This window comes from Mirounga angustirostris, unplaced genomic scaffold (assembly GCF_029215605.1).
Source record: "Mirounga angustirostris isolate CCGP_5_RB_7025 unplaced genomic scaffold, mMirAng1.0.hap1 SCAF_4, whole genome shotgun sequence".
In the NCBI taxonomy this organism is placed as follows: domain Eukaryota; kingdom Metazoa; phylum Chordata; class Mammalia; order Carnivora; family Phocidae; genus Mirounga; species Mirounga angustirostris.
In genome coordinates, this window is record NW_026991712.1 from 113,501,449 (window position 1) to 113,518,248 (window position 16,800).

At 39.8% G+C, this 16,800-nt stretch overlaps 1 protein-coding gene and 1 long non-coding RNA gene across 5 annotated transcripts in view; one reads left to right on the forward strand and one right to left on the reverse strand.

Moving 5' to 3' along the window:
- LOC123859393 (uncharacterized) overlaps positions 1-16,800 on the forward strand; it is a 70,501-nt gene that overhangs the window by 30,108 nt on the left and 23,593 nt on the right. The gene's annotated exons all lie outside the window — the stretch shown is intronic.
- Positions 1,335-16,800, reverse strand: part of RPAP2 (RNA polymerase II associated protein 2) — an 89,446-nt gene continuing 73,980 nt past the window's right edge. Inside the window, exons 11-12 of one of the 3 annotated variants that reach the window (XM_045897191.3) lie at positions 12,121-12,272; positions 1,337-9,476 (exon numbers count right to left, since the gene is read on the reverse strand). In XM_045897191.3, the coding sequence (XP_045753147.1) occupies positions 12,131-12,272 (142 nt within the window). In that variant the 3' untranslated portion in view covers positions 1,337-9,476; positions 12,121-12,130. Of the gene's footprint in view, positions 9,477-12,120; positions 12,273-16,800 lie in introns of all 3 variants that reach the window. The other 2 variants (XM_045897190.3, XM_045897192.3) reach the window with 2 other exon arrangements.

Genomic DNA, 16,800 nt, shown 5'->3' on the forward strand with positions numbered 1-16,800 from the left:
ACTTTTTCAAATGCTTTTTTCCTGCATCTATTGAGAGGATCGTATGGTTTTTATATTTTGTCTTATTAATGTGATATATCACATTGATTTGCAATATTGAACCACCTTTGCATCCCTGGAATAAATCCTACTTGGTCGTTGTGAATGACTTTTTAAATGTATTGTTGAATTTGGTTTGCTTATATTTTGTTGAGGGTTTTTGTGTATACATTTATCGTAGATACTGGCCTGTAGTTTTATTTTGTTTTTGGGATCATGGTAATGTTGACCTCATAGAATGAGTTTGAAAGTTTTCCTTCCTCTTCTATTTGATGAAGTCTAACTTAAAGTTTTCTTTATGGATTGTATGTTTGGCATCATATGTAAGAACTCTCATTATAAACCAATGTCATGTAAGTTTTCTCCTGTTTGCTCTAAAAGTTATATACTTCCAGTTCTGACATTTAGGTCTCTGATCCATTTTGAATTTATTTTTGCATATGGTGGTAGGTAAGGGTCTAAATTCACCTTTTTTGTATCTGATATCCAAACATTCCAGCACCATTTGTTGAAGAGACCATCCTTTCTTCATTGCAAATCAATTGACCATAAATATGAGGGTTTACTCATGGACTCTCAATTCTGTTCCATTGATTTTTTTTTTTTTTTTTTTTGTCGTGATAAGGGTACTCTTTAATCCCCATCACCTATTTCACCCATCTATCTACCCACCTCCCCTCTGGTAACCATCAGTGTATTCTCTATAGTTAAGGGTCTGTTTCTTAGTTTTTCTCTCTTTCTCTCTTCTTTGCTTCTTTGTTTTGTTTCTTAAATTCCACAGATGAGATCATATGATATTTGTCTTTCTCTGGCTTACTCACTTAGCATTATACTGTCTAGCTCTGTCCATGTCATTACAAATGGCAAGATTTCATTTTTTTATGGCTTAAAAATATATTCCATTGTATATAAATGCCACATCTTCTTTATCTGTTCATCTTTTGATGGACACATGGGCAGCTTCCATAGTTTGGCTATTGTAAATAATGCTGCAGTAAGCATAGGGGTGCATATATTCCTTTCAATTACTGTTTTTTGTATCCTTTGGATAAATATCCAGTAGTGCTGTTACTGGATCATAGGGTAGTTCTATATATAATTTTTTTGGGAAACTCCATATTGTTTTCCACAGTGGCTGCACCAGTTTGCATTCCCATCAAGAGTGCAAAAGAGGGCGCCTGGGTGGCTCAGTTGGTTAAGCGACTGCCTTCAGCTCAGGTCATGATCCCAGGGTCCTGGGATCGAGTCCCGCATCGGGCTCCCTGCTTGGCAGGAAGCCTGCTTCTCCCTCTCCCACTCCCCCTGCTTGTGTTCCCTCTCTCGCTGTGTCTCTCTCTGTCAAATAAATAAATAAATAAAAATCTTAAAAAAAAAAAAATGCAAAAGAGTTCCATTTTCTCCACACCCTTGCCAGCACTTGTTTCTTGTGTTTTTATGTTAGTCAGTGTGGCAGATGTGAGGTGATACCTCATTGTGGTTTTGATTTGCATGTTGCTGATGATGAGTACTATTGAGCATCTTTTCGTGTGTCTTTTGGCCATCTGTATATGTCTTTGGAGAAATGTCTGTTCATGTGTTCTCATTTTTTTCTTGGATTATTTGTTCTCTGGGTATTGAGTTGTATCATTTCTTTATATATTTTGGATACTAACCCTTTACTGGATATGTCATTTGCAAATATCTTCTCTTGTTCAGTAGTTGCCATTTAGTTTTCTTGATTTGTTTCCTTCACTGTGCAGAAACTTTGTTGGTGTAATCCCAGTAGTTTATTTTTGTTTTTATTCCCCTTGCCTCAGGAGACCTATCTAGAAAAATGTTGCTATGGCTAGTGTCAGAGAGATTACTGCCTATCTTCTCATCTAGGATTTTTATGGTTTCAGGTCTCACATTTAGGTCTTTAATCCATTTATAAGTTTATTTTTGTGCATGGTGTAAGAAAGTGGTCCAGTTTCTATCTTTAGCATGCGGTTGTCCAGTTTTCCGCACACCATTTGTTGAAGAGACTGTCTTTTTCCCATTGCACATTCATTCCTCCTTGGTGGAAGATTAATTGACCATAGAATTGTGGGTCTATTTCTGGGTTTTCTGTTCTATTCCATTGATCTATGTGTCTGTTTTTATGCCAGTACCATACTGTTTTAATTACTACCACTTTGCAATATAGCAAAAATCTGGAATTGTGATACTTCCAGTTTTTTCTCTTTTCTTTTTTAAGATCTTTTATTGGAGAGAGGTGGGGGAGGAGCAGGGCGAGAGCTCAAGTAGACTCCCCACTGACCACGGAGCCTGACACAGGGCTCAATCTCATGACCCTGAGATCATGACCTGAACCAAAATCAAGAGTTAGGTGCTTAACCTACTGAGCCACCCAGGTGCCCGTTTTTTCTTTCTCAAGATTGCTTTGGCTGTTCAAGGTCTTTTGTATTTCCGTACAAATTTTAGAATTGTTTTAGTTCTGTGAAAAATGCTATTGGTATTTTGATAGGGATTGCATTAATTGTATAGATCGCTTTGGGTAGTATAGACATTTAACAATATTTGTTCTTCCAGTCCATGAGCATGGAATAGTCTTTCCATTTCTTTGTGTCATCTTCATTTTTTTTTTAAAGATTTATTTGAGAGAGCGAGCATGAGCGGGGGTGGGGGAGCAGAGGTAGAGGGAGAAGCACACTCCCCGCTGAGCAGGAAGCCTGATGCAGGGCTTGATCCCAGGACCCTGGGATCATGACCTGAGCTGAAGGCAGCCACTTAACCAGCTGAGCCACCCAGGCGCCCCTCTTTATGTCATCTTCAATTTCACCAATGTTTTACAGTTTTCCGAGTACAGGTCTTTCACCTCTTTGGTTAAGTTTATTCTTTGATATTTTATTATTATTGGTGCAATTGTAAATGGGATTGTTTTCTTAATTTCTCTTTCTGCTGCTTCATTATTAGTTATAGGAATGCAACAGATTTCTGTACATTGATTTTGTATCCTGCGACTTTACTGAATTCACGTAACAGTTTTAGTGGTTTTTTGGTGGAGTCTTTAGGATTTTCTATGTATACAATCATGTCATCTGCAAATAGTGAAACTTCTACTTCTTCCTTACCAATTTGGATGCCTTTTATTTATGTTGTTGAATTGCTGTGGGTAGGACTTCCAGTACTATGCTGAATAAAAATGGTGAGAGGGGCATCCAGGTGGTGCAGTTGGTTAAACATCAGACTCTTGGCTTCAGCTAAGGTAGTGATCTCAGGATCATGGGATTGAGCTCCATATCAAGCTCTGCACTCAATGTAGAGTCTGCTAAAGTTTCTCTCTCCCTCCCCTCCTTGGGTGCGCACTCATGCATGCTCTCTAAAATAAATAAATCTTAAAAAAAAAAAAAGTGGTGACAGTGGACATCCATGTCTTATTTCCCTGATAAACAGGGAAAAGCTCTGTTTTTCACCATTGAGTATGATGTTGGCTGTGGGTTTTTCATATATGGCCTTTATTATGTTGAGTTATGCTCCCTCTAGACCTAATGTGCAGAGGGTTTCCATCATGAGTGATTTGTAGTTTGTCAAGTGCTCTTCCTGCATCTACTGAAATGATCATATGGTTTTTATCCTATTGATTTATCACATTGATTGTTGCACATATTGAACCAGCCTTGTGTCTGGTAATAACTCTCACTTGGTTGTGGTGAATGATTTTTTTTTTTTTAATATACTGTTGGATTGGGTTTGCTAATATTTTGTTGAGGTTTTTTGCATCTATATTCATGAGAGATACTGGACTGTAGTTCTATTGTGGTATCTTTATCTGGTTTTGGCCTTTATCTGGTTTTAGACTGAATGTGGAAGTTTTCCTTCCTCTAATATTTTTTGGAATAGTTTGAAAGTAATAAGTATTAGCTCTTCTTTAAATGTTTGGTAGAATTCACCTATGAGGCTGTCTGGTTCTGGACTTTTGTTTTTTGGAAGTGTTTTGATTACTTGATTCAATTTCATTAATGGTAATTGGTTTGTTCAAATTTTCTATTTCTTCCTGCTTTAGTTTTGGTAGGTAATAGGTTTCTAGGAATTTATCCATTTCTTCTAAGTTGTCCATTTTGTTGACATAAAGGTTTTCCTAATCTGTTATAATTGTATTTCTGTGGTGTTGGTTATTTCTCCACTTTCATTAGTTATTTTGCCTACTTGGGTCCCACTCCCTTTTAAGGAGTTTGGCTAAAGGTTTATCCATTTTATTGATCTTTTCAAAGAATCAACTCCTTGTTTCATTGATCTGCTCTGTAGTTTTTTTAGTTTCTATTTTATTTCTGCTCTAATCCTTATTATTTTCTCCCTCCTACTGGTTCTGGGTTACATTTATTGTTTTTTTTCTGGCTCCTTTAAGTGTAAGGTTAGGTTGCTTTGAGATTTTTCTTGCTTCTTGAGGAGGCCTGTATTTCTATAAACTTCCCTCTTAGAACCACTTTTGCTGCATCCCAGAGATTTTGGACTGTTGTGTTTTCATTTTCATTTGTTTCCATGTAATTTTTGATGTCCTCATTGATTTCTTGGTTGACCCATTCATTGTTTAGTAGCATGTTATTCAGCCTCCATGTATTTGTATTATTCCCAGATTTTTTTCTTGTGATGGATTTCCATAGTGTTGTGGTAGGAAAGATGCATGAGAGTACTTTTTTTTTTTTTCTTTTGTTGTTGTTGTTGAAACTTGTTTTGTGGCCTAACATGTGATCTATTCTGGAGAACATCCCATATGCACTTGAAAAGGATGTGTATTCTGCTCTTTTAGGATGGAATGTTCTGAATATGTCCGTAAAATCTATCTGGTCCAGTGTGTCATTCAAAGTCACTGTTTCCCTCTTGATTTGCTGTTTGGATGATCTGTCCATTAGTGTGAGTGAGGTATTAAAGTCCCCTATTGTTACTGTATTGCTATCAATTACTTCCTTTGTGTTTGTATAACTGTTATGTATTTGGGTGCTCCCATGTTGGGTGCATAAATATGTACAGTTATTGTATTTTTTGTTGGATTATCCCCTTTCTTAGTATATAGTGTCCTTTGTCTCGTTACAGTCTTTGTTTTAAAGGCATTTTGTCTGATATAAGTATTACTACTCCAGCTTTCTTTGGACTTCCATTTGCTTGATAAATGTATCTCCATCCCCTTACTTTCAATCTGCAGGTGCCATTCAGTCTGAAATGAGTCTCTTACAGGTAGCATATAGATGGATCTTATAGGGTGATGGAGTAGATAAAAAAAATGTCTTTTGGAGTGTTTAGTCATTATGTTCAAAGTAATTACTGATAAATAAGTATTGCCAATTTGTTACTTATTTGTGGTTGTTTCTGTAGATTTTCTCTGATCCTTACTTTCATGGTTTATTGGCTTTCTTCACTGATATACTTGAATTCCTTTCTCTTTATTCTTTGATATGTTACTGGTTTTTGATTTGTGGTTACCATTAGATTTATATATAGTATCTTCTGCATATAGCAGTTGATGGTCACTTAAGTTCAAACCCATTCTTTACTCTTCTTGCCCCACAAGTTTTAGGTATATGGTATTTTACATCCTTTTATTTTTTGTGAAACCCTTGACTGATTTTTTTTTTTTTTTTTTTTTTACAGAAATACTTTTTACTACTTTTGTGTTTTCCTACATTTCATACTCTCAACTTAAGGTCTTTCCTTTCCATTCAGAGTCCCCATTAATATTTCTTATAGAGCTGGTTTAGTAGTGGTCAGGAACTCCTTTTTTGAGAAACTCTTGATCTCTCCTTATATTCTGAACAATATCCTTGTAGATAGGAGTATTTTGGGCTCTAGATTTTTCCCTTTCAGCATGTTGAATATATCCTGCTACCCCCTTCTGGCCTGCAGTTTCTGCTGAAAAAGCTGCAAAATTTTTTTTCCTTATTGCTACTTTTTGCCATTTTAATTACTGTGTGTCTTGGTGTGGAATTCCTTGGGTTGAATTTGGTGGTGTGTGGGGGAGATCTCTGTGCCTCCTGGATGTGGATATGTGGATCTCCTGGATATATAGGGAATTTTTCAGCTATTTGTTGAAATAAATTTCCTGCCCCCCTTTCTCTCTCTTCTGAGATCCCTGTAATGCAAATGTTATTACACTAATGGAATCAATGAGTTCTCTAAGACTATTCTCGATCTGCCTATTTTCTTTCTTCTCTTTTGCTCAGCTTACTTTCTATTACTGTCTTCCAAGTCGTTTTTATTTCCTCTGCTTTATCTAGCCTCCTCTATGTTCCATCAAGTGTATTTTAAATTTCATTTATTGTGTTGTTTATCTGATTCTTTTGTATCTTTGTGTTAAGGGTCTCACTGATGTCCTCCACACTTGTCTCAGGTCCAGTGTGTAGCTTTATGATCATTACTTTAAATTTTCTATCAGGCATACCACTTACAGCTATTTTGCTTTGATTTCTTGCTGTGGTTTGGTCCTGTTCTTTCATTTAAGAGCTATTTCCCTGTCTCCTTGTTTTGTCGGACTTCCTGTGTCTATTTCTTTGTTAGGAAAGTCAGCTACTTCTCTTGCTCTTAACTATAAAAGCCTTATGTAGAAGAGATCTTTTCGTGCAGTGTTCCTTGTTCTCCAGGGCCTGGTGCTTCAGGGAATGTCTCTTATGGGTGTTGTGTGTGCTCTGCTGTTGAGTCTTGCCCTCTCTTTTCTTCAGTCCGGTTGTCTGTGTTTGTGTTTGCCTATTGTGTTTAACAAGGTGTGTGGTGGTTTGCTAGTGAAATGAGACCTGCTCACGCCAGAACAGAGTTCCTGCACAATGTGCCAGTTAGATGTGGTGTTGGCAGGGTTTCCACGGGTCTTCTCAGGGAGGGGGCCCACAGTGACTGGACTAAGGTGATCATGACTGGGAAGGGTGGATCCGCACAAGGGTGGGGTGGGGCTTGGTGTAAGCAAGTTAGGTAACAGATGTTAGTGCTGCAATGATTCCTGCAGGTATCCGTTGTTTATGTGGTGGGCAGGGGAGGGAAATGGCACCCGCTGGCTCCCTTGTTCCTAGAGGGGTCTCCCTGTGATCCCTCTCTCCAGGCCATGCTCTGAGATGAACAACTCACTCTCCTTCCCATCTACTGCTGGTGTTTTCAAACTGCTGGTTCTGTGCTGTATCTGTCCAAGACTCTTTAGGGGTGGGAACTCTGCTTCCTAATGCCCTCCAGGCTCTCCTGGAGCTGAGCCCATTGATTTAAAAATTCCTGCCTCTTAAGTCCCAGTGGTTGTAAGAACTCAAGAAATTGGCCTCCTCTCACTTTCAAAGGCAAATATTATGGGGATTCGTCCTCCCCATTTATGGGCTCCCCAGTGTGAAAGTGTTTTCTGTCCTTCGTGCCACTGTTTCCCTTCCCGCTGCGGATGGCCCTAGTCCGCTTTGCTCCCGGACCATGTCTTTGTCCTTTCTACCTTCTTTGATGTGGCCTCTTGTCTACCATTTATTTAGTTGTGGAGTTCATCCTGCCAGTCTTTGCATCATCTTTTGGGTTTATACTGATGTGAGTGTTACCTACTTGTATCCATGGGGCAAAGGGAGCTTAACATCCTCCTACTCAGCCATCTTCCCAGCTGCCCCTCTGCCCCACTGATCTTTATGCCTATCAGTATCCTACTGTATTGCTTACTGTAGCTTTGTAGTAAGTTTTGAAATCAGGAAGTGTTTTTCAAAATTGTTTTGGCTATTTTGGAAATCCTTTGTATTTCCCTAGAAATTTTAGGATCAGCTTGAAAATATTTCAAAAAAAACCTACTGGGATTTTAAGAGGGATTGCATTGATCTATACCAATGTGGGGAGGACTACCATTTTTTTTTTTTTTTAAAGATTTTATTTATTTATTTGATAGAGAGAGAGAGACATGAGAGAGGGAACACAAGCAGGGGGAGTGGGAGAGGGAGAAGCAGGCTTCCCGCGGAGCAGGGAGCCCGATGTGGGGCTTGATCCCAGGACCCTGAGATCATGACCTGAGCCGAAGGCAGACGCTTAACGACTGAGCCACCCAGGCGCCCGAGGACTACCATCTTAATAACTGAAACTTCTAATTCATAAACGTGGAATATCTCTATGCCTTCTTTAATGTCTGTTTTATAGTATTCATTATGCAAGTTTTTTTTTTTTTTAAGATTTTTATTATTTGAGAGCATGAGCAGGGGAGAGGCAGAGGGAAAGAGAAAGGAGGAAGCAGACTCTCTGCTGAGCAGGGAGCCTGATGTGGGGCTTGATCCCAGGATCCTGGGATCAGGACCCAAGCCAAAGGCAGATGCTTAACCAACTGAGCCACCCAGGTGCCCCTCATTATATAAGTTTTACACTCCATTTATTTTTAAGGATTTTTTTATTTTAGAGAGCAAGCACATAAGTGGGAGGGGCAGAGGGAGAAGGAGAGAATCTCAAGCAGACTGCTGAGCATGAGCTAACCCACAGCTCGATCTCAAGACACTGAGATCAGGACATGATCTGAAATCAAGAGTCAGACGCTTAACTGACTATGCCACCCAGGCACCCCACAAGTCTTGTACTTCTTTTGTTAAATTTACTAAGTATTGAATTCTTTCTGGTGCTACTGCGAATGGAATTTTCTTCCTTTTTGGATTTTTCATTGCTAATATACAAAAACAGCTGATTTCTGTATATTGTAGCCTGTGACTTACTGAACTTGTAGATTCTTGTCCATTAGGCTCCTCACTCCACCAGGCTGCTTTCTGGACCCTTTCCATGGTTAGACTTCTAGCAGCTGTCATTTCCTCCAGTGTCCAAGAGTGTAGATCTGATTCTTATTTTGTTTCTTGGCCCTCCAGTAAGGCTTCCCAAATTGTCTGAGGGCCCCCCCCCCTTAACTGCTCTGGAGGCCTTGTAACTTACATGCTTGACAGACATTTTGAAAAAACTGTAAATTTTGAAAATAAACTACAGTTTCCTTTTTCTAGTTGAGTCCACAAAATTCTGGAATATTCCTGTTTTGGACTTGATTAACTACACTGCTCAGGACCATTTTATAGCACAGTTTCTTTAAAAGAATAGTGACTACACTTCCAAAGGGCTTCATCTTAGATTGCATTTATTGAACTCTTCACTGTTTTTAGAATCTAGAGTTTAGATTGTGAGGCCAAAATGGGAATGTTCTCAAATGTTTGTCAACCAATAAGATCAATATTTATTAACGTTTCAACTTAGTATTTTTATTTACTTGAAAATTTAAATCTTATGTCTTACAGCTAGGGATGCAAGGACTTGGTTATCCTTATTGGAAAAATGGTTCTCCTCTATCTAGGGGAAGTCACTGTACAGTTAGGGACTGGGAAGCAGGGGGCTGAAATCTAAGGAGGTCTTTCTTGGAACAAAGCTAGTTATCAGTTACCACCAGAACATTATTGTAGCTAGAATTCCAGAAATGATGAATAGACGATCATCTTCTATTTGGTCTTCATGGATTATACCTGTGAAACAAAAAAGACAGTTTGGATAAAACACCTAAAATATTTTACTAGCTTTTGGGAACACTGTGTGTTGTTTTCCCAATATACATTGCATTTTTTCCTCATTATGTAGCAATAGTGATTGATGTGGAATAGACCCAACTCACATTCAGCTTGAGGGAAGGCTGTGATGGGTCTAGGTCAGTAAGAAAATCCTCTTCTCTCTCCCATCTTTTGTCAGGATGATTGGGTTAGTTTATAGCAATCCCATGGGCATGTGGTTTGGTGCCCTCAATTAGTATGAAGTTCAAGACGTTTACCCAGACATTGGAATATACTACATACGAAGCTGGGAACTCCTGAAAAATTTTGCCACTCAGCTTCGAAGATGGCCACCAACAACCCTTGGCTTCAGTAGTCATGCCATTATGCAGTCCTTTCACCTTGAATGTGGGGTGGACCTAGTGATTAATTTGTAACTTGTCATGGAAAAAGTGATGGGATGTCACTTCTTAGATTAGTTACAAAACTGTGGCTTCCATCTTACTCACTATGAGGGTAAGGCACATGACAAGTACGAGGTACACTATGTAGAGGTCCCTGGACGACAGCCAGTGAGACACTGAGGCCCTGAGTGCAGCAGCCTCTGAGGAACTAAATCCTGCCAACAACCACAAGAGTGACCTTAGAAAGGGATCGCCCTCTAGTTGGGCCTTCAGATGACACTGTAGCCCTAACAGCTTCACTGCATACTCAGGAGAGACTGTGAGCCTAAGGCCCAAAGCTAAACTGTGTCCAGATTCCTGACTCATAGAAAGTGTGAGATAAAAAGTCTTTGGAATAATCTGTTAAGCAGCAAAAGTTAACTATCATTCTATCATAAGAAAAGCTGGAGGGCGCCTGCAGGGCTGAGATGGTTAAGCGTCTGCCTTTGGCTCAGGTCATGATCCCGGAGTCTTGGGATCGAGTCCCGCATTGGGCTCCCTGCTCAGCGGAGAGCCTACTTCTCCCTCTGCCTCTCATGAATAAATAAATAAAATCTTAAAAAAAAAAAGCTGGATTTTATTTGCAACTGAAAACACATTAATACAACCTTTTCAATATTAAATTACTATTAGCAAGTATATTAGACATTAGTCATTATATACAAGTGAACTTATGATTTACAAAAATCATGTAAAGAGAAATAAAACTCTACCTAGTCACAACTCTCTTCTTCTCATAGGGCAAATTATGTATGAGGGCTCAATTCATTCAGAATCGCTTATAATACTAAAGGTTTGGCCAAGGTTTACTTTTGATGATTTACATTGTTTATGTGTGTAAGTAAAATGATCACAGAGGAAACTGAAAACATCTATTGGTGTGAAAGTACTTTTGAGGACTTTCAATATCTGTTTATATACAAGTTTTAAATATGCTAATAAAAATGATTCTTACTTGGTACTATTCACTAAAGCAGATCTGGAAGGACTTCTGGTTAAGATTTTTTTTTTTATCGATTTTCTGTACCTGAAGCTCAATAAAACAAAAAACTCCAACTTCACTGTATTCTTAGAAGGGCCTCTGAATTAATGCTTATACATGCCAATCTGAGCTCACTCCCTAAGGAAAAGCTTTTGTTTTACAAGGTTCTCGGGGGAAGCAGGGTCATATGAAAAAGCCAGTGGGTATAAATTGGGAGGAGAAGACAGTGCTGACTTCTTACATTCAATTTTTGAGCATGTTCAATAAAGGGATGTTCTTTCTTCCCTGCCAAAATTCTTCTCTCAAATATCCTTCTCATATATTCAAAAATGTGCTTGAAGAGTTTTTTGGTTCTGTTTTTACAAAAAATGATATATATCTCAAACATGTTTCTGCTAAGTAGACAGGATTGGAGGGAGAGTGAGAGGTGGATTTTCCTTTTCTAAATTACATATACACTTTTGTATTGTTCAATTTTTACAACAAGCTTGTATAATTTAAGAAATTGAAATAAAAAAAAAGTTCCCTGGGAGGGTCTCACTTGTAGTTTCAGCTGAATTTCTTCAATCATAACGTTAAATCAATACCTATCTGAGCACCTGAGAGAGTGAAGTGAGAAGTGGAGGAAAGGGAGAGAGGTATGCCAAAGGCAGGTTGAAGGAGGGGACACTCTGATAATTGTGAAAGAGGCAAGAACCTGGGAGACGAGGGGAGGGCTGTGTGCCGGGGAACAGGGTCGGGATTCAACAGTAGGACTTACACATTTATCTAGTTATCTGCCCAGGAGATGACTAAAGTAGTGACTGGGTAGGGGATGGTTTCCTCAAAAAGGGAAGTAGGATGAGGATGTTCTCAGTGGATGGCTGCACTTCCCAGGAAATAGCAATTTACTTCAACCAGTAAGGTGGGACATGAGGCATGCCATGGTCTAGGTTTGAGTGTGAAGCTGGTAGGAGAGAGTTTTCTCGAGTACCAGAAATAGAAGGAGGAATAACAACAAGGATTGGGGGGGGGGGGGGAGGTACTAAGTAATAGGAGTGGATAGAAAGTGATAGGGTGGCTGAGAACTAAGGGATATCATGTTCTTCCTTAGCAAACTGAGGAGATCTTGAGGTCTATACTTGGTTTTTAAATTTTGAATATGAAAAAAGATTCCAAACAGGCAACAAATGAAAAAACAAAACACAATCTAACTCACCACTCTGTGGTTAACAGCTGGTTTTAAATATGATGGTTAAGCTTTCAAGGTCTTCATTCTTTAAATTTAATTCTTCAAGCAAAGTCTCTATAAACTGTGTAAACACCACATTTTCCTGAGAATGCTTCTGAATGCCAAGAATTGGGGTCAGTCTGAAAAGACCAAAAATATTAAATGCAATTCCATGAAATGAGGACTAAGGGGCTCCTGTCTTCTCCATAGCAGAGGGGATTTTTGGAAGTCTTTCTGATTTAACAAAATTTCCAGAGACAGAAGGCTTTACTAATAAAGGCAGAGAAGAAATCTCAGGAAAAGAATGAAAGATCAAACATACTGTTAAGAAACCTAAAAGCCTGAATCTATAACATGTTCTTCATTATGCCAGGAAAAGCTACCAAGTTCTCAGAAATGAAAATGAAGTCTTTCCACTTAGGGAAAAGAAGCTGTGGAAAGAAGCTTAGAGGTGAGAACTGCTTTAAAACCATACTGAATGTTTATATCACCTGAATAAAAAAAATAAATGATAAACAGGATTACCTTTTGGATGAAACCTTAATTTTTTATTTTTAAAACACTAAATAGATGAATTACATCTTGTAAGGCACTTAATACAATCTTCTACGCACTCTGCTGCTTTCCCAAGTCACTTCCAATAAACAACTGATTGCATATAATATTCTCAAAAGTAATTTTCAATGAAATGTCATTCACTTTTTAAAAGTCATGCTTACTAATCAAAGATTAAGACCATTACCTTCCATAAATTAGATATGTAACTACATATAATAATTATGTATATATTATGTATAATCTCCAGAGAGCATGCTTCACAGAGCCTTTGTAAGGTATATTTCTGGAAAGCTTTTGGTGAGAAAATGCTTTTGTCCTTGAGTAGTCTTATACTTACCACAAAGGTCTTCCATATGCTTTGTGAACACCGGTGCCACCAGGCACATCAAATATAAATAACCCTCTGACTTCAATCAATAAAGCTCAAGGAATCAGAGTGGAGCAACTCCACGGTAATGAGTGTGGAAGAGGAAATGTTCTCAGAGAGTTCTTGCTTGCTTAGCCATCTTACACAGAAAGCAGAAGTAAAAGGAAATCTTTACCTCATTGTCTAAAGACAGCCGGGACCTGGAGGAGGTGGTAAATTCTCTCTCAAGGTATCTTACCAAAAACTGGAGACTAGGTGACTCCAAAAGTCCAGTGAAATCCACAGAGTTCTAACATGGGAAAACCACTATAGTGTATTCCTTCCCCACCTCTCCTGTATTTCTCTACAGCTAGAGAATGCACTACCAGGTTTTGACATTTTAATGAGCTTTATCTGCAGGTATTCCCCAAAGGTCGTTAGGAAACAGGGTAACACAAGCTTTCCAAGGCCAAGCCCACGCTGGGCACTTGGGCAAACTTAGGCATTTGTGGCCAGCTTTTCCTGAGTCCTCTTCCTGCCATGAAGGTGGAACCCAGAAGTCAACTCTGGCTTTTCCCACACGAATAAAGTTGCTCTTTCCCCACAATACAACCAAAGTTACTGGGGGTTGGATAACTTCAGCTAAAATAAAACCAAGAAGTCAGGAGGCAGATCAGATCGTTCAACTCCATACAAAGGTAGCTTTTGTGTATATTTAAAAATGGTATTCATGGCACATCCAAAACAATTTGACTTTCAAAGAGACTAGTATTGGATTCATATATGAAAACAAGGTCTCAATTCTCAAAGTGCCATTAGTATGTTTTAAAATTTAACCCTCAAAGTAGAAGTAAATGGTGATAGCTAGATTTCTCAACCTATGTGCCCATGAGAGCAGAAAATGGGAAGATTAAGCAGCTTTTAAGAATCATTCTATCAAGTGCCAGGGTTATAAAATATTTTAGGAACAGTGATACTTCTCTAGCAAACTTCTAAGACTAAAATTATAATAACTTCATTATGTGTTCATAGACACCTAAAAGTTTTGTTTACAAAGGAGGGAAGACAATGATGCAGAAAGACCCTCAGCTCACCTCCTCCACACAGTGAATCTACGCCTACATGTTGAGCAATTCCCCCTGAAGAACTAGGGCTGACTCAACAGGGATAGAGGGATAAAGACGAGAGAGAGAGAGAGAGACACAGTAACAGTAATCCAACCCCCTCCCCCGCCACGCCCCCATCTTGCCAACTGCAGTGGGGAAGGTAGTATCCAGAGACCAGAAGTATAGCTCAGCCCTGTGGCAGAGAGGAAAAAGACGCACTTTAAAAGAGCATCTAGAATATGAAGGAACCAGCTCTAGAGCATCTGAAAAACGGCAGGGAGTCTCCCTGGGTCCCAGGTACTGGCCAGCACCATTGTTCATATTCCCTGTCCACCCTGATAGCAGAGATGGGAGCTGGCCTGCTGCATCAGTGAGCCTCAGTCCCTTAGGGCCCCACTAGCCCCAGCTGCCCTACTGCACAGGAAAAAAAAGGCTATAGATTAAAAGAACAACTGCAAGATAATGGAATGAGTTCTAAGGGCATCTGCCAAAAGGCCAGGGAGCTGCTGGAACACACCAGTATCAAAGGTGCTGGTGAGTGCCATGGCTCATGTTCCCCTCCCACTTCATAGCACCGACAAAAGCAAGGTCTGGGCACCCTAGCCACCTGCCACAGTGAGCCCGGGCCCCTAGCCCACCAAACCCCACCAAATCCAGCTGCCCCTACAGGTGGCCCTCCAACCCTCGCCCGCTAGAGCTCTGTCTCCCTAAGGTAGCCCCAGTGAAGTGCACACTGAACCACCCCCGGACAGCACCCACTATAGCTCCAGCTGTCTTGCCAAGGCAACACAGGCACAATCATTGTGCGACACCGCTTCAGCTCTAGATGACTCACGAGGGCACCTACTGTACCGAGTGGCCCAGGACCTCCCAGCCCATACCTGCTTCAGCAGCATCTGTCCCGCCAGGGCGCCCCAAGTGCAGAGAGCCCTGAGACCTCCTGGCTGGCATCTGTCTTCGCTCCAGCCATCCTGTCAGGGTACTCCCTGAATGGAGTGCCTCGGGACCCCCAGGCCCACACCTGCTTCAGCTCCTGCTGTCCCATCAAGGAGCACTCTACATGGAGCACCCTGTGACTCCTAGCCCAAGGCCACTTTGGTTCCAGCTGTCCTGGCGTGGCGCCCCCCTGAGCGGAGTACCCAAGGACCACCTGGTTATACTTCAGCTCCTGCCACCTTGCCAGGACGCCCCATATTGCAGAACACTGTGGGACCCACTCCCACCCCCTGCTGCCCGCTTTGGCTCCAGCCATCCCACCAGGGTGCTATATGCCTGGGACACCCCAGGACTCCCAGCCTACACCTGTTACAGCTTCAGCCAGCCAGCTAAAGTCACAGGCATAGTCTACACCGGAGATATTCCTACACAAGGCCATTACCTCATGTCTAAGAGAAATAGCTGTTCTGCCTAATTCATAGAAACAGAAAATCAAACAAAATGAGGAGATAGAGGAATATGCTTCAAAAGAACAAAGCAAAATTTCAGAAAAAGAAAGAAACAGAGCCAAGCAATCTACATGATAAAGAATTCAAAGTAATAGTCATAAAGATGCTCACTGGACTTGAGTGGATAAACTCTGAACTTCAACAAAGATAAAAAGGATAAAGAACCAACCAGTTGAAGAATAAAGTAACTGAAATGAAAAATATACTAAAGGGAATTAACAGTAGATGAGAGGATACAGAAGAAAGGATCAGCAATGTAGAAAACAGGGTAATGAAAAGCATCCAAGCTAAACAGCAAAATCCTAAAAGGATTTTAAAAAATGAGAATAGGTTAAGAGATCCTTAGGACAATATCAAGTGTACTAACATTCACTTGATAGAGGTCCCAGAAAAAGGGGAGAGAGAGAGAAAGAGAGAGAGAGAGAAAGGGGCAGAAAACTTTGAAGAAATAATAGCTAAAAACTTCCTTAACTTGGGGAAGGAGACAGACATCTAGGTCCAGGAGGCACAGAAAGTCCCTAACAAGATGAACCCAAGGATGTCTACACAGCCAGATGATAATTAAAATGTCAGAATAAAGATAAAGAATCTTAAAAGTAGCAACCAACAGAAAAACAACTGGTTACGTGTAAGGAAAACCCCATGAAGCTATGAGCTGATTTTTCAGTAGAACTTTTGCAAGCCAGAAGGTAGGATATAATCAAAGTGCTGAAAGGAAAAACCTACAACCAAGAATATTCCAACTAGCAAGGGTATTCAGAATAGAAGAAGAGATAGAGTCTCCCAGACAAAAGTTAAAGGAGTTCATCACCACTAAACCAGCCTTACAAGAAATGTTAAAAGGACTTCTTTAAGCAAAAAAAGAGAAGTCATAATTAGAAAATTATGAAAAGAAAAAACTTCATAAGTTAATAGGTCAATCACTAAAAAAGCTAGTATGAATATTAAAAGACAATAGTAGTAAAATCACCATTTTTCTAAAAAAAACATATAGATGGCCAATAGACATATGAAAAGATGCTCAACATCACTCATCAGGGAAATGCAAACAACCACAATGAGATATCATCTCACACTTGTCAGATGGCTAAAATAAAAAACTCAAAAAACAAGTACTGGTGAGGATGTGAAGAAAAAGGAACCCTCATGCACTGTTAGTGGGAATGCAAACTGGTGCAGCCACTGTGGAAAACAGTATGGAGGTTCCTCAAAA